We start from the raw sequence: 24,294 nt of genomic DNA, 5'->3' as shown, positions 1-24,294 counted from the left end.
GTGCTGAAGCACCATCTCTCCAACAATGTAAAAGGAGTCAGCAAGTCTGAATAGCTCCAATCAAAACATTGACACCAACACATCTGTAATCAAAAACTTGCTAGACAGGGCTACTGAAACTCCAAGCCTCTACGCTCCAGCTGCATTTTTAAATTTCTCTCATTCTGCTGTAATACACCTCCAGGTATACTGCCCCAGATTTGGGGCAATTTATTGTAGAAAATATTCTTCACAAGGTCAATTTGGAAGGCTATGCTACAGTTTGAATGTGTCAGCTGTTTTAAAGTTCACTGTCTGTAACAAATGTCAGTTTTCTTCCCTCCTTTGCATGCACTTGAGAAAACCTCATTACCTCAAACGTGACAAAATATTCAAGACTCTAAACATGAAAATCCTGCATTGTGTTTTCAGTTCAGTAATGCCTCAGATGAGTATCAGAAGAAAATCAGTCATAGCAATAACACAAAGATTTTTAAAGTCCTTTATTAATCTGAATATAAAAAAGACAGAAGCTGCCTACAATATAGGACAAAGCTCTTGCTTCATGAGGAAACAAAATTTTCTTTACAAAGTGAAAAAATAAATACCCTCTTAGAGTAAGGTTTATATGCTAATGTGTCATAAAAAAGTAGAGTTTTAATATTTTGACAAAATGTCTGTGCAAAGAAACAGATGCATAAACACACATTACTGCTACATTAAGGCAATATGAAAAGTATAGTCAGAGAATTTCAGTAAAGTGACAGTGTACTTTTCTAGCTTTGATTAAGCCAGTATTGCACCCAAACATGATCTCCAGTTCTCTCTGTACCCTGGAGAAAACACTAGGAAACCAGAGCCCAAAATGCCCAAGTAGGGGGGGTGGAAATCAAAAACATTTTATTGGGTAAGTAATTTCCTGCTAAAGATGCTAACTGAAGAAAGCATTTAAAATTATACAAAACCCTTAAAGATTACTGGTGCATGTTTAATAGCTTAAAATCATTCTCCAAAAATAAAGCCAACTTGAAGAGCAGTTGCCTGCAGCTTCCAAGACACCACCAGCCAGAAGTGGACTGTGGGAAAATTGGGAGTACCCTGCCCACTGAGAGCTGTGAATGAACTGCCATAGCAGTGCTTCCACAGGACACTGGCAACCACAAGACTTTCCTGACCCACCCTCAATACTTGAAGATTAACAATCTTGTCCTCCCTTTCCAAAGCTATTCCCTCAGAATTGATTTCTATGTAATAGAATTCTGAGTTAAGCACAGCTGCTTAGTGAAGCCTTGTAACTTCAGTTTAAGAACTAATTTTTTAAAAAGAGATCTCTCCTCTTACAAGCAGTTTACTAAAAGCAGAAGCTATGAGCCTTACTAAACTGGTATGTGTAAAAGCAAGTCTTACTATTAAAATAAACAGTGCAACTGTACTAAAAAGGATTTAGAGCATGTAAAAGAAAAGGCTGTGTTGCTTTTGCCAGGTACATCTGCATGTGTCCACCACATTTCTCCAGGGTTACCGAGCTTAATGGCAACACTGCCATGCTACAAACTTATGGATCATTCTTTAAAGAACATGAATCAATTACACTTCTACTCTCAGAGAATGTCCCAAACCATTTAGGACATGCTGAACAAAGAATATTTACGTTAAAAAATGCAGTATATTTTTTTTTGCTTCTGATCGTGGATAGGTGCCAGAGTGGTTGCCTTCTTCACAATCAATGGTAGCATTTCTTATTAGTGCAGTTTGAAGAGTACATGATGCATTTGAAGTGTGTACGTAGATCATATCACAGTCAGATTGAGAAGACTGGTGTGGGTTGGCAAGTACACGTGCTGGACATGCTCTACACGAGATCTGCAAACAGGACACGACTGGAAACAAAAAACATTGGAAATTAGTTTACTTTGTATTTTGGGAGTCTCTGCACTTCCTGGAGACTTTACATACACAGTAATAGCATTTTTTCCATCATCCCATATTTAAGACAGGGTATGGCTGGAAGCATGCAGCTCATTCTTAGCCTCACCACAAATTACATTAGCACATCATTTAGACAGAATGCTCTCTGAAATTAGTTTGCCACAAAAAAATTTTAGTAGTTTTACTAGAACATCAACACAAACATATTAATCCATGACCATCAAATTTAAAAAGAAAAAAATCAAACTTTCCACACAAAATGGTAACCCATAACTTAATAGCACTGCATTTACCTGTAACTGGGAAGCACAGGACTTGCAGCAAACTGTGTGGCCACAGGGACAAAAGGTTGAATTTATCTCTTCTTCACAACACACCATACAAAGCATGGACTCCTTCAGCTTGCGCAGCTTCTCTTGCAGGGCTTTTGTTTGTTGGCAGCTGAGACCCTCACAGTTGTCACAGTTCATGCTGCTTTCTGAAGACTTAAGAGGGGAACTTGGTGGGGTTTGATCACTTCTTGAAACAAGATCCACAATGCCAGCATTATAAAGAGCTCGCCTTGCATGATCATAAACTTCTTTTGATGTTCTTTTAATATCAAAGACGTATTTTTTACCAAGATTAATGTTTTCATTCAGAAATAGAGATGCTAGGTGACCCTTTAAGTCTCGACTATACTGCATCATGACAGCACTGGTGACAGTGTCACACCTATAAAGCAACAGGACAAATGCAAACTTGGTTAGTTAATACCAATAGAACGATCCTACAGTAATTTGTTCCCACAGCTGAAGTAACAGCACTGAAATTAAAGTAAATTAAACCGTCTGAGGTAATATTTAAGCTCTTGAATGATCTTTGCATGAAAATTCTCCTTTGAAAAGTGTAAAATGGAAAGTGACAATTACATCTTCAAAATGTGCAGTGTCTGGTAAAATGGAGTCAGCCTATGAAAGGGACTTAAAAGAATTATGCTAACAAAAAGCAAACAGTTGCTTAATCCACAGTTCAGCCTGGCAACACCTTTTTTGCATGGCATTTCCAAATGTTGCCCTAAAGAATTCCAATTAGGACTCTTTGGCTCTCAATTTTTATCATAGAGTCAAGTAATGTTTTTAACCCAATTTCCACCCAGTACCTTATATGCTAGTATTATGCCATTCTGAAGGGAACCAGTGTAAATGGAGTATAGAGAATTAAGGCATTTGTATTTGCCACTGTGCATTTCAGCTACCCTAACCATGCTTGTCACCTATTTCAGTGATCTAGCTGAATCTTCAGAAGCCTATTAAGGCATATCACTTCTCTAGGCAACACAGGAAGGAAAACACAAACAGATCAGAAGGACTACAGCCTCACAGGGCCTAAGGTCCAAGATCTAAGCTTATAGCCAAATGGTATTGCCAAACTAAAATTCTGCTTAAATTAAAATCAAACTGCAAAGGACAGAAAACTGTAAGCAGATACAAAGATTAAGAAGTAATTGAAATTAGGATGTGGTAGTTAATTTTAAGAAAACACTGCTAAGTGTGTTTGAGAGCTAGTCTTACTGATCAGTGTTGGACACCACATAGGAATGAAAGGGGGTTGAAAAGTTGCCCACCAACATATGAGTATAGCACCCCACCCTCAAAGAACAACAGGACAGAGACAGTGGATAGCTGCTGGCCTGGAGCAAAATCCTGAGCATGTGAGCAAGGACAGAGGAACTGTAAGAAGGTTTGAATATATGGGATGGGAAGGTGGCATACAGATAACCTAACAACTGAAGGAGCCAAATAAAGGATCTACACATTCTGAATGACCAGATCTTCCCCACTGCTCTCATTCTCTCTCTTACATAGGAACAAAAAATGTATGTGTTCCTTATTAAGTACCAAGGAACATAAAAAGTTCATACTCTGAAATGCTGTTATTCACAGTGGGAAAATTTTGCTTATTTTTCTTGTTAGTCTCACCCCACAAAATGGAAAGTAGCAAAAACCTGTTCAGCTTCTGGACTTAAGAGGAAAAGAGAGGCTGCAAAGACAATGGAATTTTGCAGACTATTTCCAAAGTGCAGTTAGACTGCTGACTGCTTAAGCACTTAGATCAAACACTGGAGAAGAGCAGCAGCACATGACTCTAGGGGCAATACTGACCTGTAAAATGCATGTGTCTCTGTAATTGCTCTGTAGAGTCCACTTGCTGCCCTTGTACTGATCATCTTAAACAAGAGAACCACACTATTACCAGACTCCTTGGTAACAGTCAGATATACATTCTTTCCAGACTGAGTTGCCATTTGAACAACAGGATAAGCAATCCTATAAATTAATGTCAGAAAAAGAAAGGTTATTTAGTTGTTAAGGATTAGGGCATTTTCCACAAACTATTACAGTGCATTTTTTTCAGAAGTTACAATGATTTCTGATGGTAGTCAGCAATACTGATTAAAGATGCTGGCTCAAAAATATATATAAAAATCAAGATTATTAAGGTCACTTCTTTATCTTAATTACAAGCAGGTACTGCCCTCAGACCCTACATCCCAATAGTCACTTCTAGTCATTCTCAGAGCCGTTTTGTGTATTTATGTGAAAACTAGGGGTGTGCTCCATGTTTTTGAAAAATTGATCATGCAAACAGTTCCAGGAAACACATACCTGTTGATTGGACTGAAGTCATCTTTGCAGATGGATATGCCTTCAGGTCCAACACCAATAAGGAGTTTTTGTCCTTCACTATCTCTCACTGAGTGCCACTCTACCCCATAGTTCTCCAGTGTTGTAACAATCTGTAGAATCTGGTATTCAGCAGATGCTTGACTTAGACCTTCTAGCTCCTTGTGCTTGGTAATAATGCTGTTGATAAAAAGATTAAGGATAGGTGAAATAATTCAAGCATCTGCTGTTACTGTCAGCAGCTTTAACATGGGTTTTTAGATGACCTAGTTAAAGAGATTAGTAAATGCTCCTGACCTGCTTTATCTGTCTATAGATTTCCAGCAATTATGAACTGGAAATTGTTGAGAATTACCAAAACATCCTAAGAATGTCAAGGAGAAAATATTGTGCATTTGCTTAGAAATGAAAAAGCTATATGTAATCAAAGCTTTCCAAATAACACCAACAGCCCCAACATATTTCCCTGAGCTACCACTAAGTTTATAGTTAAAGAAAACACTACAGAAAAGTATGACACACAATGTTTCCTGATATTCAGGAGCTATGAAGATGTTTCAGAATTCTGTTTCTTTTTCAGAGTAAGGGTACTGAGCCAAATAAATTCCTTCATTCACAAGTACAGGTCTAAGACAGACTTACAATTTAAATACCCTGCTCCATCCAGATACTTAAATATATCTGTATTTCCTCACCTACCAGAGTTTTCCTAAGAAAAAACCAACCAACCAGCCAAAAAAATCACCTCATAACTGAGTTTAAAAATTTACCCGAAATCAGAACATCAAACCTTCAGGTTGGAGATTTTGAACTCCAAAGCTATTACTGTAAAATTATTCATTTACACTATATCACCAGCAATTAAATGCATAACAAAATCTTCTGATGTTGGTCTCCAAAAAGGAAACTAGATCATTGTGCTTTTTACCTCTCCAAAATGGTAGTGGTGAGCTCTTTTGCACACAACTCCTCATAATTGTACTTGGCAGTGTTCTGATTATAATCTCCAAACTTCATCTGTGCCAACAATGCACTAAGTTCAATTGCATGCTCTGAAGAACACTGAAGATTACCAGCAAGAAGATCTTCTTTTATATGCAAGAAAAACATATGCCTGCAACACAATCAGAAACATTTGCTCACACAAAGTGTTACATGATATCTGTAATCAAGACATGTAACAAGTAACATCTCAGCTATGTTTGGTAATCAATAATTTGCAATGAATGCACCAAGGAGATGAAGCCTGGCATGAGGCAAAGAAAAGGGCCTCCATCTTATTCGTTACTTACTCTTAAACATGAAGCTACAACTGAAGGCAGCATCTAAAATCACTACTAAAAGAAAAGAGCACTTCACCATCATCCTGAATATCTCAAGAATAAGAACTGCTTTAACTCCTAAGGCCACTTTTTAATTTCAATTTAGTGAGTAAAGTATCAATGAAAGATTTAAATTCGTTTCCCATGTTTACATTTTTGTTGTGATTTACAAGTTATTCTTCATTTCACAAAAGCAAATTTGGGAAAAGCATCTGAAAATATTCACACTTCTGTTATGCAAGAGGGGAGGCCATACTCTCTCTACACACTGGAAATGCCCCTGCCACTACAGCCATGGTGTTTTTGCCAACAACAGGATTAACAGAGTAACTTGAAATACCTGAAAAGGCATTGGGGAATGAAACAGAAAAACAGCTGTGGTGTAAGCATTTGTCAGACCAACCTTTGCACTAGAGACCAAGACAGGTTTGACAGCTTGTTGAAAACTCAAAAAGCTGCTCTTAATTATCTAATAGGTTACTTGACAGACAAATCAACATTTTCACCAACATTAACAGCAGCATGTCATAATCCCCTATGGGTTGGCCTAACTTCTATAGATCATCCTTGTTTTCCTTCAGGGGACACAATATAAATTTTTTATCATTTAAGGCTCAATGTATGTATGGAAGCCAGATGGAGTATTATGTATCACAGAGTTATGTATCACAGAAAAAAATCTTTCAATAAATGAAGCCTAGCACCCACAGGGATGTGTCTTGGCTTCCACAGGAACACGACATTTACTCTTCTAAAATGAAGTCAAATCTACTTTTAAGAAAAGCTTTACTGAAGCTCTGTATTTAGCCTCTCATCACTGAAGTTGAAGATGCTAATAAGTGATGAGCTTTCCTTCCAACTGATATTTTGAACCTTACATATATTCTGTTGTAGCATTCTATAATTCCTCTGTACAACAAGGCAAATAGGACTTTTTCAGAATTATGAGCAAATACAGAACTCACAAAAGTTGAGTTCTTTCTTAGCTCTACTGGTAAATGTTGCAACTAAGAAGATACCAGCCCAAAAGAAGCCTCATATCCACAATTTTTTGAATCGGGACAAAACAGATTTGGTATTAAATTATCCTGTAAGCTTTCCTACAGTCCACTTCCTGCAAGGATTCACAGCTCCAACACTTCCCCTTGCAAACCATTTGTCATGCTGCAGCATCATGCAAGTTGTGATACAAGTGCTTCATCGCATCACTCTCAAGTCTAAACATCAACCCACACCCTTCAGCAGTTCTAGAGGGGGGTCTGGTGAAAGCCAATGTCCTCACACTGTGCAGGACACAACTTTAGGTGGCAAGGGGACCAGACCTTCAGACAAAGTTGTGTCCACTGTCAGCAGGTTATTCCTTCTTTAGGCTTTTTTTTTTGAGAGAGAGTCAAACCTCTGCTCCCATGTGTTTCTCCTACCTTGCAGAGTCACAGCTTTTTGAGCTTGGGGCCCAGGAGGGCATATCTGTGGCCTTTTAAGATTATTTAGTTGTACAGACTCATTTTTGTGCTCAGCGCATAAATTTAAAGAATTCAGTATAAATTAGGAAAACACTAGAGCCAAAATAAATTAAAATAGTAGGCCTTTCCCTAACTCTAATCAACATTTCATAAAATAAACAGCTTCTCATGCACTCTTGATCCTCTGACAATACTAGAACAGGATTTCCAGTCATTTTAAGTACTAATTAAACAATTTCAAAGAAAGATTAGACATTTTTTTCTCATTAGCTAAAACACATTTACAACTACCACACCCAAAATATTGCATCTTCAGGGTTTTTTTCATATGACAGCACTGACTACACAGGGTAAAGTCAAGAGTTCTCCTCTTGCTGGGAAGAGTTTATTGACACCTCAAGGGGAGCAGGAAACCAAAATATTGCTCCTGCAAATACAGATGAATTACAGAAACAGATACAGCAGATGCATGGCTTGTCACATTCCATTACTACAAAGCCAGTAATGGCACAGGAAGACAAATGGGTTTAAAGCACAATGTGAAGTAGCATCACATCAGCTAATGTGCAGTAACTTCCCTTAACTGGCTCACATCACATAAGGAAAAACGTCCCACAAATACTCAGCTACTTTGCAATTTTTTGATAAGTAGAACAAACAGCACATATAAAGGACAGTTATTGCAAAGTAACTAGCTATGCAAATTCAGTCCATCTGCACCTAAATAACCTAAACTGCACCCATAACAGGACAGTGAATGACTTCACACTGACCTGTTAGAGCAGATGGCCTGAACCAGAGGCAGCACAGAATTTGCTACCTGAACTTTTTTTGTGTGTGTGTTGGTGGGATTTTTTGTTTGTTCTTGGAGGTTTTTTGTTTGTTTAGACTCTAAGTGTGTTTGATGAAGAAAAGGCATTTATCTAGAAACTGAAAGACAGCAAGGATTACGAACACATGAGAAAAAGTGGTTTAGATTAGCCCATCCTGCTGCAGAGTGCACTCCTTCAAAGTTATACTAATACTGACTGTAAAATCATTCCTCTTCAAAGGTCCAAAACATGACACTAGCCATAATCTGATAACAAACACAGACATAATTGCTTTTAACACTAAACTAAACAAAGTCTTTTGATCCTTAAAGAAAAAGGCCTAAGAATGTGATTTTATTGCTGAATACAGTCAAGCAAAACTAAAGCATCAGGATCCTTGATGCAGTTCCTTATCTAATTCTGCAAATTCTAAAGGACCCATTAGACTGTCTTGTAGAAAACCTGCTTTTATCACAGATACTATTAGTTACAAGAAAGGATTTTGTAAGTTTTTGTAAATTAGACTGTGACCTAATCACTTCATACACAATCCACCATCCTGTCTCTCTTTTGGAACCTTTAGATATGATTAAAAAAAATTAAGACTTTTCTCACCTCTGAAGATAATCAGGTTGTACAGCAAAAAAGATAGATTTTTTCCAAGGAATTATTTCAGCACTAGTATTTTAGACTTAAAGGAATTCTTACCTAGCAAGTTTTAGAACAATGAGCTGTTAAAACTAAAAACTAGACTGTTTTTACATTCCTTAAAGGTTGCATTCCAGCATTGCTGGTAGAAAATCTAAAGTTTGTCCACTATATAAGAAACGAAATGTTTTTGTTTCTGCATCATTCACACTTCAGTGGCACTTGATATATTAATATTACATGTTACAAATTTGAGAAGTGAAGTCAGACCAAAGGTATGCCTGACTGTTCCTACCCCCCCCCCCCAACAATTGCTTAGCACATTCTGCAGCTTTTTACTACCCTCGCCAAGGGTTCATTTAGTCTTTAAATCTCCACAACTCTGAACTTTGCCCATCAATTGTTGTGACTCCTAGTCATCCTAACACCTGGCAGACATGTTGGGACATTGATCAACCAGTGGCAACTTTAAGGACAAACAGAACTTCCCGTGGCACTTATAGCCCAAGTTCTCCACAAAAGCATCAGCACAAAAGACTGTGTGTAACCCAAAATAGCCTTTTCTGCCCCTCTGAACCCCATGCTACCTAGACATACCTGTGCATTCAATTGTGGAACATTTTCCTCTGAGTTTGGCAGCTCAAAACACTACATAAGCATACTGACTAGAGGGCAACACATTAAGTTTGCCAAAGCTACACTCCATCAGTCACTGCCCAGACAGATTTCTTCCTTTCCAAAAGAACAAAGGGCAGCTTTACAATTAGAACAAGACCAGATTTTCTTCAAGCATTAGCTACGCTGGTGATTTTATATTCATTTTGCATCCTTATTTTTGGATCCATGTTCTGCATATAATTTAAGATTTATGTACATACAAAACAGTAAAATCAAATGTGGTGTGATTAATGTATTGCAGTTGGATGTAAATAATTTGATACAAAAACTGTAGAAAGGGGAGGCTGCAAGATTTCAGCAGATGGTCCATTTCACAAAAATGTATAGCTATCAAACCAAAGCCACATACCCAGATATCAATCACATTAATTGCTTTTTGCCTCCCTCTGAAGCAATTTATGCAAGCTGACAATACTGAATACTGCTACCAGAAACAGACATCAGTACTTCACTACAATGGAATTCCAAGAGGGGGCAAATCACCTAGATAGTGTTCATCCAAATGAACTGGCAGTAACAACTCCACAAAAAAATACTATAAAAAGTACATGTAACACAAGATCAGATTTTCTTTTGTAACTCATTGAAGACAATTATGTGCATTAGGAATGAAGGCTCTGCACTACTACTAGTAGTTTCTACTAATATTTTTTAATCAAGTCAAGGGAAACAGAGCAAATAGGTAGCTAAAAAATTTAAGCTCTAAATTTAACTGTCAGTGGAGGAAGTGACAAACCCCAATCCTTTACCAAAGAGGTGTCTGCATATGACTAATGACCTCTAGAAGCATAGCCAAAAGCCCTCATTCTCTTGCCAGACTACTACTGGCAAGAATCTTGGCATACCTCCCAAGGAACTACCTGTTCTCTTTGGGGTTGATGCTCTTTCCTACTGTGCAGTACATTTACTGCTCTGTAGTCTAAAATCAAAATTAAGAGGGATGATTGTTCTCCCTAAAAATATATTGATAAAGATTTCTAAATCTATAGAAAATAGAACAATTCTGTTTTTAAAAGCAGACAAGGCCACCCTACCTTAAAAAAAGCAATGTTTTTCTCTTTTTTTATGCTCCTCATTATCTATGTTCTTCATTGCTCATAACAGACTGGATAAAAGGTTACCACCTGCAATTAACTCTGACTTAGACAAACAGATCCATTAAACTCACCCCAGTGTCAATCACACACGCTTTGATGGCCTTGTAACAAAGGTCACACCACTGCTGTGCTGGCTACCTAATGTTATAGGACAAAAAGCAAGAAAACCATCCTGTTGCATGTATCTGACTCCTCAACAGATCTAAAGCCACTCTTATTTTTAACTAGTTCATCAATACAACTGGACAACTGGACAAAATACAGCAAAAATTGTACTTTGAAAGTATAATTCAAATACTGGCAAACATCACACAACTTTTTAACAACCTCAAAAACAGTAATTGCCACTTTCAAGGTTGGCAAAACACAGCTCTTTTGAACGCTTCATGATACTATGTGGCTCGCTAGAATTTGACATATTTTGTAGCTTACATGTGAACATTTGACTTTCAGTCGTGCTACACAAGACAAATAATGCTAAATTTAAAACCTAACCCCATCATTCTCCCAGACTGCTGCCGGGCACCATGGGTACAAGTTTCCAGACTCCTGTGCTCCACGTTGCACAGCAGCCTGTGGCCGATGCCCGGAGCTCTCTGCCCAGGGCAGGGGTTGCGGTATCTCAAACCAGAGCGGGCTCCCGGGCCGCGGCCACTCCCGCTCCCTGCCCCGACACCCGCACCGCTCCTGGGCACCTCCTCCGGCCCCACCCCCGGCAAAAAGTCTCCTGAAAATTCCGATTAGCGAAGTATAATCCTTTCTCTAAGCCCTAGCTCCTTACTTCAATTCAACACTTCACAGCATTTGATACATGAACCACACAAAAGTCATTCAGTAAAGGAGTGGAAAGTAGGTTTGCTTTTTTTCCACCCCTAACTGTTGCACGACCTATCAAAGAAATACAAAACAGTGAAAATGAACAAGACACAAGCCAGAGTTATGATCTCGATCTTGGGCCATCACATGTGTCTTTAAGCAAAGAGGTAACAATCCTTTTCAAGCCAGTGTGATTTTCCATGCTAAAGAAAACTTACAGCTAGCTCTTCAAACTCCTCTAAAGCAGCACACTCTTCACATCTCAGACTTGTCTGTAAATCTCTGACAGAAGCAGATTAAATTTGAATGACATTCTTGCACTGAAGCACTTTTATTCCACTGAAAACAACTCTAAACTATCAAATCTTGTGGTGCAGTTCAGTACCAGGTAGTCAAATAAAAAACCTAAAAGTTGAGATCCAAAGAAGAATAAACTGCTTTTAACCCTGTTGTAAAAAAAGTGCAGTAGAAAGGGTTTCTCCACACACTTCTTAGATTCCCAAAACACTTAGTGAACGTGGTTTGTTGCCACAGTGGTCAGAGGTAAAAAATTATAACCTGCTCTGTCTTTGTGCTCTGTAGCAAGAAGGCTGCCTTGTACAAGAATATTAAAATTGGCTGCAATCTTCCTCTGGGCTGATAAAGATAACAGAAGCAGAGGTAGATGCTCTGTTGCCAGATCAGCTTTCACACCATGTAGAAACCTGAACATTAAATTGCTACAAACAAACATACACCTGAGTTTTAAACTCCAGTGCAAGGCAAGGGTCTCCAATGAAGCACTGACACTGGGGTTGGCAAAGGTTCCTAAGTATACAGAAAAAACCCTCTGCTTTTTCATTCAGTCACAACGCTTGCCATTATCATCATGATGAAGCACATCAAAATTTAGAATTACTTGCAGCTTCTCAGATTTCAAAAGCGGTCTCAACATGCATCTAATTTATATGTAAAAACAGGATCAGAAGCTGCAAGCAAAAGACTGGAAAACTTCCCCAGCGTTCTTCACACACAGGACCATAAGGCAACAGCTCTGCCAGAACCACCCATACATCAAATATGGACACAACAGCTAAAGGAAACTAAGGATACCCATCACTTTCTACATCAAGACTTTGCAGATAAAGATGAAACAATGTGTCAGTTTTAACTGTACAGCTAATCCTTGCAATTCTATGATATACTTATTGATTTTTAAGTTTGGCAACAGGTTTACAAGTTTTTAATCTTCTCCTTCATGTTTACACAGAAACTAAGAATGAATTCACATTTACATGCATATGTAAATCCTCAAGCAGACCTAAGTAGGAAAAAAAGCCACTCTACTAAAACTCAGTGTCAACAATCCAGGAGAATAGACATTTACCACAGGCACTGGAATTCTAGGCCTGCTACATGTGCACTACTGGGCTTACACAACTAAAAGGCAGTTATTACAACTTGACATAAAACTCGTATGTGGTTTTAATATATCTCTTCTGGTGCCTAAGCCTGGGTTAATTTTTAAATTGTTTGTTAAAAATATTAGTTTCAGAACAGTCTTAACACATCAAAGAAAACTTGCCCCACCTACATCCTTTTAAGTCATCTTTACAGTGGAGAAATACTTGCTGCTTTGATGTAGGTGTATAAACTCTTACATTTTAGCTACACAAGTCAGTATTTGAGGCCCTTGGGGCATGTTTCACCAGTTCAACCTCTCTACTAACTTCCACCTCCTGCCAGGTCTTGCATTGACAGTGTTGAAGGCAGGAACACAGACATCTGTAAAAGCCTTGTGAAGTTGAACAAGCATTCATCAATGATAGCATAAAAATGCCACTTGGAGGTTTCCTCAGATTTTCACCCTGATTTGCTTTGTGAGCAGAGACACATCTGACATGCTCAGGGTAATCTCTTCCGCCTCATCAGGTATGAAATTGTGTGGCTCCTTTTGTTCAACTCAAATCCCATTTGTTATTTGGTTTTACACTTAACCAAGAATATTTAAATAAGAGTTTATTTAAGGAAAAATACTCCACCATATGCCATGGATAGCAGAAAATATTTCCTAAATAAAGTCTATCAGAACTGGAATTCAGTTTAAATGCATTTGCCTAACTGAAACTATTATCCAGGACACCCACGGTCTACCACCACAGCATTCTGAAAACTTCAACCATATTGATGAGCTGGAACTACTGTCCCCCAAAAGCCTCCCCTACACATTAGATCAAAAAATAAATTCAAAACCTTTTTCCTATGAAATAAACATCAAATCAGAATGTCAGCCTCTGACCAAGTTCTTTAGACATTCTGTGCAAAGGCACCATGTTGTACTCATGGTCTTAATTCTGAAAGTACTAAGTTAATAATTCTGAGAGTAACAAGTTCAGGTGACTAGTGAAAATGGGTTTTGGCATTATCATACAGACACTAGATTTCAATTGGCCCCATTCATATTAACTGTACTATCCAAAACTAACAGGAAAAAGTAGTTGGAAGGTCAGCATTAAATACACATGTGTACAGCATTCTTTAAAGATAATTTCATTGCAATTCATGTGGTAATCAAACTCAAGGAATAAAAGCAAGTGTTCCCTACTAATTTTAGATGACTATTCCTTCTGATTTAATAACAGTAGGACAATTTAGTTAAGAGGACTTGCCACAGAAGCAGCCAGACAGCTGTTTCTTTTGTAGCCTCTAAGGGCCTGTAGCTATATGAAAGTTAATGTAACATAATACCAGACTAAAAGGAATTCAGCAAGTTTTTTTGCACTGTGGGAGGAATTATTTCCTGCCTTTCTGTACTAGTGGTTCAGAATGACCTAGAGTAACACCACAGAACAGAGGTTACTATCGGACACAAAAATACCATATAAAAAGTTTGCTAATGTAACTTAGTTTCTTCCAGTTCCAGCACTAAGTGCTCAAAAAATTACACTCATTGCTTACTGGCAGCTACACGAAGCTTAATGTTGCCAATTTAATTAATTTTTTTCTTAAAAAAAAAGCAATAAACTTCAAAAACACTAAGATTTTAAAACTACATAGAAAAGTCAAGCAAAATTACCATATGATAAAAAAATAAAACCCAGCATGTAATCAGTTTTGTAAGTTACAGAAATTGGAAACAAAATATTAAATTAAATGTGCTTACAACCATATTTACTCACCTTGTCTGTTCCTGTAAGATAAGATGTGGCTCAACAAAAAACTTGACTCTCAGTTTCAATCGATAAGGGGCTAAACCATCCATCTGCTGGGAGATCCTGTTCCTCAAATTCAGCCATAGATTCTCCCCTTTGCTGCCAGTGAACTGCAGTCCAAAATAATCAACTTCTATAATCCCCAACCTTCTGCAAACCTGAAAGAATAAGATTCTTTACAATCAGGCTACATGACAATGAAAAGTAACATCTGAAGTGGTCTTTTAGACTGCTCACTTAAAACGCACACACAAAATCCTGCTGTTAGCACCTTCATACAAAGGCTTAATCACTCGGATTTTAGGTTGCATACAAAACAGCTCAGAAAAAAACACCAGGGATGAACTAGGAATTTCTCCACTAGCCAAAATACACAGGGGCTTCCACGGTCAAATTTCACCCTCAGGACAGGCACTTCAGAGGGTCAGCGGATTTCCACAAGAGGAGACTATCTGCTCCTCAACATCGTAGCCAACAGCACTTGCTGGGCAAGGAGGAGTGATGAAGTACAGTCACCCACAAGTTTTATTTAGGTGCCAGCAGCAGACCGGACTGTCTGTCTGTCTCCCCCCAGCATCCCCACGGCAGCCACCGCAGACACAGCCAGGCGGTGGTGACGGAAAGGCGAGAATGCACCTGGACGGCGGCTCCAGCCAGCTCGGCCCCGGATGGAGAGGGTTGGATGCAGTGGGTGCTACATCCCCCGCCTGTGGCCCCACTCCTGTCCCCTCCCGGGGACGCTTCCAGCGGGATTCAGCGGCGAGGCCCGGGCCTGCGCTTCCCACGGGAGAGGGGCTGGAGAGCCCCGTGGCGTGGGATGCAGCACCTTCTGCATTCAACATGGAGAAAGGGTTGGGAAAAAAAAAGAAAAAACCGGAAAATAAAAATAAGAAACCAAAACCGTAAGAGAAGCGGGGAGACGGCGGCGCTCCCCGCCCCCACCGCCGCGGCCGCCCCCGCACGGCCCAGCCCCGCGCCACCGCCGCCCCTCGCCTGGCGCCCGGGCCCCGCCGCGGTGAGAGGGCGGCGGGCTGCCAGGGGAGCCGTGCGGCTGCCGGGCACCAGGGCTCGGCGCTGCCCCGTGGTCGCCGCTGCGCCCGTCACAGCCCCCGCCCTGAGCGCTGGCGCCCGGCGGGCGGGCGGCGGGGAAAAGCCCCTCACCTGGTTGAGGCAGTCCTCGCCGTTGGCTTTCGCCTCTACCTCCACCTCCATCACCACCGCGTCCGGCCTGGTCACATAGCACAGCATGGTTGGGGACAGCCGGTTCCGCTGCTGCCGCCACGGACACCCGGAGCGGCCGCTGCCGCCACGGGCTGAGCCCCGCACGCGTCGCCCGCCGCCGCCCACGCCCGGACCCCGGCAACACCCGTCCCGCGCCCCTCGCCGCCTGCGCGCCGCCAGCGCCGCTCCCTCCTTATGTACCCTCTGCTGCCCCGCCCCGCCCGGGCCCGCACCTGCGGACCAATCAGAGGACGCCTCTCATGGCTGCGGGCCGCCGCCGCCGCCAATCAGTGCCGCCATGGCCGCGCGGGCCTGTGTTGTGCTCGCTCTCTGGCGCCCCCCGCCGTGCCCGCAGGGTCGCGGGGCGCGCTGGGGCCGCTGGCGGGGCTCCCTCAGCCCCCCTCAGCCTGCCTCAGCCTGCTTCAGCCCCCCTTAGCCCGCCTCAGCCTCCCTCAACCTCCCTCAACCTCCCTCAGCTGCCACGGCCCGGAGCTGCTCACCCTGGCATTGTGTCCACTTAAATGAAAGCAAGGTGTGCTCCTCCAAGTGCAGGTGGGGGCCAAGCCTGCTGGGCAGGGACAATCTGTGATCCATGTGAGAAGAGGGCAGCCATGGGCTGTATGACAACCAAATACTGCCTTCACAGGATCACAGGATTGGTTAGGTTGGAAAAGACCTTTGAGATCGTTGAGTCCCACCTATGATGCACCGTGTCAACTACTAGACTATGGCACTGAGTGTCATGTTGAGTCCTTCCTTAAACACCTGTGGGGCAGTGTCTCCACCACCTCTCTGGACAGCCCATTCCAATGTCTAATCCCCTTTTCTGTAAATGAATTATTTCTCATTTCCAAACTAAACTTCCCCTGGTGCAGCTTGAGACTATGTCCTCTTGTCCCATTGCTGGTTGACTGGTATAAGAGGCTGCTCCCCACCTGGCTACACCCTCCTTTCAGGGCACTGTAGAAAGCGATAAAGTCCCCCTGAGCTCTGGCTCATGTCTCAGCTTTCAAACACTCCTTTTTTGTTAAATGCAAGATAAAATTCAAATTGATGTTCTCACTCCCATACTCTCTTTGGCCTCTTCAAGTCTGTGTTATGCAGAATGCAAAACCCTGAGGAAGATGGAAATTTGAAGAACAACCAGTCAAGCTCTGTCACAGCCTCCATGCACCACCATGCCAAGGGATGCTGGAGATTTTACACTCGTTAGACTCTGTAGACATGAATCTCATAGGTGATTCCTAACCAGGGGAAGAACACTTGCTCCAGGCAAGCCCTTGGAATTATGTGTTTGTCAAGCATACAAAGTGCATAAAGTGGTTTATGGCTGCTTTAACAATGTAAATTGAAACAACAGGGAGGACTAAGTACAAAATGCACGCTGTGTGTGTTGCCCAAGAGAAGTGTAGATCAAAGACATACTGAGCGGTGCAGTGGTGAGGAACAAGTAGGCTGTCACCAGGCAGAAGACTGTAAGATATTTCAGCTTTTTCTCTCAGACAGTGCCCAAAGGGTTGCAGCGGGCACTTGTCACACGAGCTGTCTCCTGTGTGCAAACAAAGTAGCTGAACAAGTAGCTGTGACAGGAAATGGGGATCTGGAAATAGAGTGAAGTATAATAGGAAGAAGAACAAACCACAGCACTAATGCAAGGTCACCACAGGGCTGAATATTAGCTTGTTCACATGTGCATGGGTCACTTGCTTCTGTTTCACAATTTCTGCTTTGCTTGTCAGGGTTGCTAGTATTTTCCATTTTTAACAAAAAAAAAAAAGCTCAGAACTGATGCTTATTCTGCTGGGAACTCTTGCACACAAGGTATATGGAGCTTGATCCATTTTGTTCATGTGAACTCTAGAAGACCTCTCAGTTCTGAACCAGGCAGAACAGTAGGAGACAAATAAGGGTCAGGACACAAGATGTCAAACCTGAGTGGTGCTACATTTCACCTGCACACTTCCTACCTCAGATTTTCCTGCTCGGGTCTAGAGTGTTTAATTTGAAGAACTTACAGTCTTAAAGGACCAGATTCCTAGAGTGGAGGGTTGAAAAAGGGAAATAATATGAAAGAAAGATGAACAAAATTGCGAAATTAATTGCATCTCGACTCTGTGATTTTTCTGATGGAAAAAACCCAAACTCTTTTGGAAAGGCTTAATTATAAGGGGATTAGCTACTAACACAAAATTACAAAGTATTTTAGTATGGGGGGAAAAGCCTGTAGTTCCCACTTCTTGTTTATTTTTTGTTGGAGTGGATGCAGGAAATTAGATTTTGGTTCTATTTTAGTTTTACTTCTACATATTGTGGTGTTGTGGTATTTTGTGTCATTTTGATTTTCCTGTCATAATCAAAAAAGTCCTAGATGTGTTATGAAGAAACACCAAAACTGCCACAATGACTCATGCCATTAGTGTTCTGATATCCTCTCCATGACAGTAGCTCATATCAGATGTCACAGAAGGTGCAAAAATGTTTGTACAATTGTGAGATAATAATATGCTTGTATATTTTCTCTAACACTAAACAGTTAAAGCTGGCCTATACCTGATAGATGAGCCTTTACTTTTTTATACATTTTTCTTGTGTGGCAGAAATCAGTTCACTTTATGCTGGGTGTTGTCCAGACAAAGAGAAACTTACCCTTTCTCTATATATTAATATCCATCTTGTGTTTTCCTTTTATCTGACTTAATGTAAATGCAGGTGTTCTTATTATGTCTGTAAAAGAGTTATCCTGCTTTGAAATCTGCTAAACTGTAAGCCACAAAAATAGCTTGTAGCAGTAAGTTGCGTAGATTGGTTAAGCCCTGTGTAAAACAAGCATTTTTTTTTGAGGGTGTAATCTGGACACTGCTGTCACAGAAATACATTTCACTTTGCAGTCTCTCTGTGATATTTTATTCATGCCGTACAGAAGAGAGTAAAGGACCAAGCCCTGTCTTTGCACACAGGAGACAGCTTGTGTGACAATTGCCCGCTGCAGCCCTTTGGGCACTGTCTGAGAGAAAAAGCTGAAATATCTTACAGTCTTCTGCCTGGTGTCTTTGATAAATTATCAACACTCAGTGAGCTACACTGTCAAACTGCTCATAGCATGGATGTTCACCTTTTGTGTATCATAAAAGAGCAATGTTTATCAACATGTCATCTCAGTGCTGTATTTCACAAAATGATGTGTGCTGTATGACATAGATCTCTATGGTGGGTCAGCCTTTTGCTGTGGTGTCAGTTTGAGCATAAGTGATTCACCTTATATATATTTATGTATTTACATTTCTTTGCCTAACACTGGTTGATCATTTTTGCTAAATGTAATCTATCTATAAGGTTAATTATTTGTCACATCCTGCTTCAAATATAGTGCCTCCTTGTCTTTGACACTTGAATGGAAATCCTGTGAAAAGCCTAATTGCTAGGAGAAGGGAAATAATGATTTCTAGACCTTTGAATTTAGTTCTCATCATGACAAGATTGACCATAGTTTCCAAACAACACTCATGCCTCTTGTACAGATTTTTATTCTCAAGGCTTCCCAGGTGGTTTCCTCCAACCTATTGTCATGATACTCCATCTTGTGAGGAATTCAGTAGCGTGGCTGTGGTCTCTTTACCCAGACATTTATGCAAGATCTTAGAAAAGATCCTCAGTTGTTGCTTATTGTCCATGGTGTTGACTATGATCAAGTTCAGGATTTATTGCCACAGAAAGCCAGGGTAAAAGGTTCAAAATGCTCAGTTGCTGCTGGTGCTCAGGATGAGGCTTCATCAAGTATTTAGAAGTTCCTATCATTTATCTTTGCTGTTCATTTGTGGCAGTCACATTAAAGGCATGAATGAAGTGCTCAGCTCTTGGTGCCAAAGGTGTGCTCTGCTGACTGAGGGAGACAATAACCCAGACAAATGATGAGCTTCTGTAGGCCTACATAGAAGAGGCCTGCCCCTCTCTAGGAAAGCTAAGCACCAACAGACTTCTCACAGTGCTGGTAGTGTGTGGTGTCTTTTGTACTAGCAAGAATGAATGGCTGCATGACAAAGTATTTCTAATTGGAATCCCAGTTTGTTGTAGTTGAAACAGTCATAATACAAAACAACACTCCATTTTCAGAAGGCTTCAAACCCAGTTTTATTACAGCATGCATGCTTTGTATACATTCTTACAAAACTCATAAGTTTACACTTTACTCATTGGTTAGGAAAGACAAACAAAGTGCTTATTGGAATAGACAGTTACAAGTTTCTCTTATTTATCCTTCTTTCTTTCTTGGTTTCTATGTCAACAACCTTGGTAGAGAATTCTTTCAGGGGTAAACATGGATCCTCTTATCAAACTTCTCTCTGGCTCACAGAAGTCGCTGTAAAACCTCTTCCACATCAGTTTATATAACAATCACAAACAGTATGATGATGTAGATTCTGGGTTTCTGTTTCCCTACTTTTGTCCTTGGTATATGCTCTCCTGTTCTTATTTGTTGTTGTCTAACTTTTTCTGGCTTAAATAAGAGATATTAGGTAGGTTTAAATACTAACAGGCTTAGGCTACTGACAGATTGATTGGTTGCCACCACAGGAGAGTCGTGAAAGGCCCATCTTTGCAAGCCCAAAGGATCACAGTGGCAATGGCAGATAACAAAGCAAAGTAAGGACTAAGGGGAAAGGACACCCTCTCTGGTCCCCTCCCAGGGCTGGCCCAGAAGAGGCTCAGCCATGGTATCCAGGTATGAAATCTATCCATCCATCTATGTGTGATGGGAAGCAGCTTTCCAGGTTACTAAGGGGACATGCTAGCTGGAGTTGTGGGACACATAACATGGTGCAGGGCAAGAGCTTCTGGGGATTGCACAGAATTCATCACAGGTATTCAGAGGAGAAATCAAAAGCAGGACAAGGTAGAGGTTTAAGAGATTGGGTCACTAACAAGTGTGGAATAAGGGAATAAACAGGTTCACCTGTGTGGAGAGTTGTCTGGTTGTGCTGTGCCCTGCTCCTGACCAGCACAATCTGTCTTCTCTCTTCAATAACTCCACCTTCAACTGCTTTCCAATAAGGGGCTCTTTATTCCCTATGTATATGGGGGTTGATGAGGTTGTTTGTGGTGCAGCAGCTGGTGCAATTGTGGGGGCAGGGATGGGTTTGGATTTCTCTGAGGGCCACCTCTGGGTGGGGAATGGCTGCTGGTGTCTAGGGGCAAGAGCACAGGAAGGGGACTACAGGGACCAGGGAATTCCCCAACAGCTCTGGGTGTATGTGTGTGATGAGGGTTTGTACCAGCAGCAGGAGTGGGGCTGTGGCTTTGAGAGCTTGTACATCCAGGTGGCAGTAAACGGGGAGACCAGGATCCAGGAGCGGCTGCTGGACACACCAAAGTCTTCTGCTGGAAGGCTCCATCTTGTAGCTGTGTATATATACTGCCAGTTAAGGGCCTCTGTTCTCCTCAGCTAGAGCAGACAGCAGGATGAGGCTGGTGGTGCTGTCAGTGTTGGTGTGAGCGATCTGTGTGTCTTTACACAATCTGTACGGCCAGCAGTGCATATATGTGTATTTTGTGCTGTATGCATGTGCTCTGTGTGTGTCAGCTGGGAATACATGTTCAGCCTCATTACAGTTTAGAGGATGTGGAGTGGCAGCAGTCTTGCCTCTGTCAGGCTGCCGAAATAGGTATTTTCTACTAACACAAATCCTTAGAGAAAAGAACTGGAAACACACATCATACCATTGCTATTTTAGTCCTTTTTTGTTGTTGTTGTTGTTGTTGTTGTTGTTGTTGTTGTTATTTTTTCTGGCCATCTCTTTGTATTCTGTATCAAATTGAGTAACCACAGACCAGGTCAGCACAAATGCAGTTTAGGATGATTTGAAATGAAACTGAGCGGGATCATATGATTGTACTCAGTGTCTTCTGCTGTCTCCTCCCAGGGTAAAATTGCTTTGTGCATGAACACAACAGTAGTGTCTGTCCTCCTTCTTGTCACTGTCAAGAGTGCTGGTCATGTTGCAAATGCGCATCACTCACGTGGATGATGATTTTCTGACTGAAGCATGGAGAGAGGCATAAATCTGAGAGGCTGTTCTGACAGTGATGGTTGCTTAGGGGAAACACCATAATCCATTCATAAACACACAAACATATTTTTTTTCCTACCTAAAATACTCTTTTAGTGTTTGCACATACATCATGCCTTTGCCTGAACTTTTTGAAAAATATTCCTCTGCTCCGCACTGTCCATGGTGCATAATCGGCTTCTATGGAAAAAAGAGTGTGTCAGTGACTGACATTCCCACAGTGCTGCTTCTCCTTTACCAAAATAATGAATACGGAATAAAGTGCTGAGATTGTCCGTGCAGCTAACAAGCCATAAATTGATGTTTTATGAAGCATTATTTGGTGGTCAACCCCAGGAGTTTTGATAAAACTGGTCTAGGATGTTTTACAAACATAACAACTGTCCTGCCAGATTAGACCAAGGATTCACATAGCCCTGAATCCTGTTTCTTGGGAATTTTGTCCAGTGGTAGATGACCTATGCAACATATAAAAGATACTTATTGTTGTCTATATGCTGCAAAGTGCCCAAGGTAAATACCTCATGTTGTATCAAAGAATGTAAGAAGAAATTCTTATTCTTACTCCCCATAATCCTCTCCCAGCTTCCCCTATTTTGTAATTCAGGGACTTTTTTGTATTAGATAAATAATTTTATCTTGAATTGCATTTCATACTCCAAAACTTTCCCAGTTGGAGACCAGAATTATTGTAGAAATCCTGTTCTTGTTGTTGGGACATATATCAGCTGTTCATGAAATCTATTAACTCAGTTTAATAACTAATTATTTTATAATTGCTATCAGAAAGAAATTCCTCAGTCTGCACTTTTTCAGAAGCTCTAAACATCAAATCACCTTTGAATTTGAGCTTGTTTTCTGGGTCACAGATTCCATTCTGAGCATTTTGCTTCCTTTAGTGCTTGTAAAATGGAGTCATCATTGATTATTTTCACGTCGTTAAAATGTGCTCTTGTGGTCTGGAATCAAAGCTTTCACAAATGAAATTCTCAGCAACGTTTGTTCCTACTGCTGTCACTATAAGCTCATATATTAAAGCTGTTTGCCCTTCCTCACACCCACCTTCAGAACTGCCAAGACATTCAGAAAAATGAGCTGGAGTTTGAACAGATTAAAATATGAAGAAAGACTTGTATAATAGCTATTTTTCTTTGTGTCAAATAACTGATAACCACAATATAAAAAAATTTACACGTATCTCAGAAGGTTTTACATTGTCATAATAATAGTCAGTTCCACAAAGTAGAAAAGAATGTAATGATAATAAAAAAGCCTTTAAAAAGACTTTTTTCATTCTGCTGTATCAGACCTGTCAAACATTGATTTTATAAATCTTGTATAACTCTTCTGTTTTTAACTCTGTCCATCAATCAATATAACTTTCGTAATGTGCTTTTATTACAAATAACATCTAACAAAGAGACTTGACAAAATATATATTTCTCTATTTTTAGTTGAGTTGATCAGAGCATTTGACCTAACTATGTCTGTACTAATTTCCATTGTTTCTCTCCTGCAAGTGAATCCATTTTTTGTCTGAATAAAATGCAAAATATCATCACTGACAGAAATATTGAAACACACTTAACAGTGTCATTAAAGCTTGATATAATAAATAGATAATATAAAATAGTAAAATAATGTAAACTCTCATAATAAATTCTTCTACTTATTTTTCTGGGTTTCTTGCCTTTTTGAAAAAATTTTTTTATTTTTAGGTTGATTTTTGATCCATGTACATTTTCCTCATTTCACAGACCCTGTACATGTTGAGCTCAGATCCATCTTCACTTTTTAAGTATCTGTCTGGGCAATCAAAACCATGTATGATAGGCCACATGTACAAGCAAAGTGAACACTAATGACAACGATGGTTTAAATTGTAAGATTTTTTTAAAATTCTTAATTTGTGTATTTGAAAATTCAGTAGCTATTCAACAAACTAAACTACAATGATTTCAAATGGTTTACAAAAAATGTCCTCTCATTGCCTCTTTCTCTCCTTTTCCTTGGCTGCATTTTGTACCATCAAACAATCTTAGTGTGACATTTTACAAAAAACATTAACTCTACCTCACTGATGTAGCCTAAGCTAATAAAATTATTAATAGCAGTGGTATTACATTACAAAAACCAAGAAATTAAATTTTCCTTTTATGATTGGAAAATTTAGGCTTCTTAGAGTACACAGAGTTCAGATGATGTCACACTCATTATATGATTGCAGAAACACTGGAATTATGTGAGGTGGATTCCTCCAGAATTTTGTTTAGACAAAAGGAGTGATTTCTAATTCTGCTGTTGTGTAATAATGGTCTGTCCTTTTGATTTTAGAGCTACTTATCACATTTCATGAGTGCATGTGCAGATCAAAAGTGTCACATCAAGTTTTAAACAAATATAAACT

At 40.3% G+C, this 24,294-nt stretch overlaps 1 protein-coding gene across 1 annotated transcript; it reads right to left on the bottom strand.

Moving 5' to 3' along the window:
• Window positions 1–467: 467 nt before the first annotated feature.
• MYLIP (myosin regulatory light chain interacting protein) lies at window positions 468–15,979 on the bottom strand. Its single transcript, XM_071451410.1, has 7 exons — window positions 15,763–15,979; window positions 14,569–14,759; window positions 5,503–5,688; window positions 4,557–4,754; window positions 4,053–4,217; window positions 2,202–2,622; window positions 468–1,859 (listed from the first exon to the last, which is right to left on the bottom strand). Exons 1-7 carry the CDS (start codon window positions 15,847–15,849, stop codon window positions 1,770–1,772), a joined length of 1,338 nt encoding a protein of 445 aa, XP_071307511.1. The 5' UTR covers window positions 15,850–15,979; the 3' UTR covers window positions 468–1,769.
• Between the last annotated feature and the right edge of the window lie 8,315 nt (window positions 15,980–24,294).

This window comes from Agelaius tricolor, unplaced genomic scaffold (genome assembly GCF_023055355.1).
Source record: "Agelaius tricolor isolate 1412-34295 unplaced genomic scaffold, bAgeTri1.0.p SCAF_2, whole genome shotgun sequence".
NCBI lineage: Eukaryota > Metazoa > Chordata > Aves > Passeriformes > Icteridae > Agelaius > Agelaius tricolor.
Note: the sequence above shows the minus strand (reverse complement) of the source record. Positions and strands in the feature narration are given on the sequence as shown.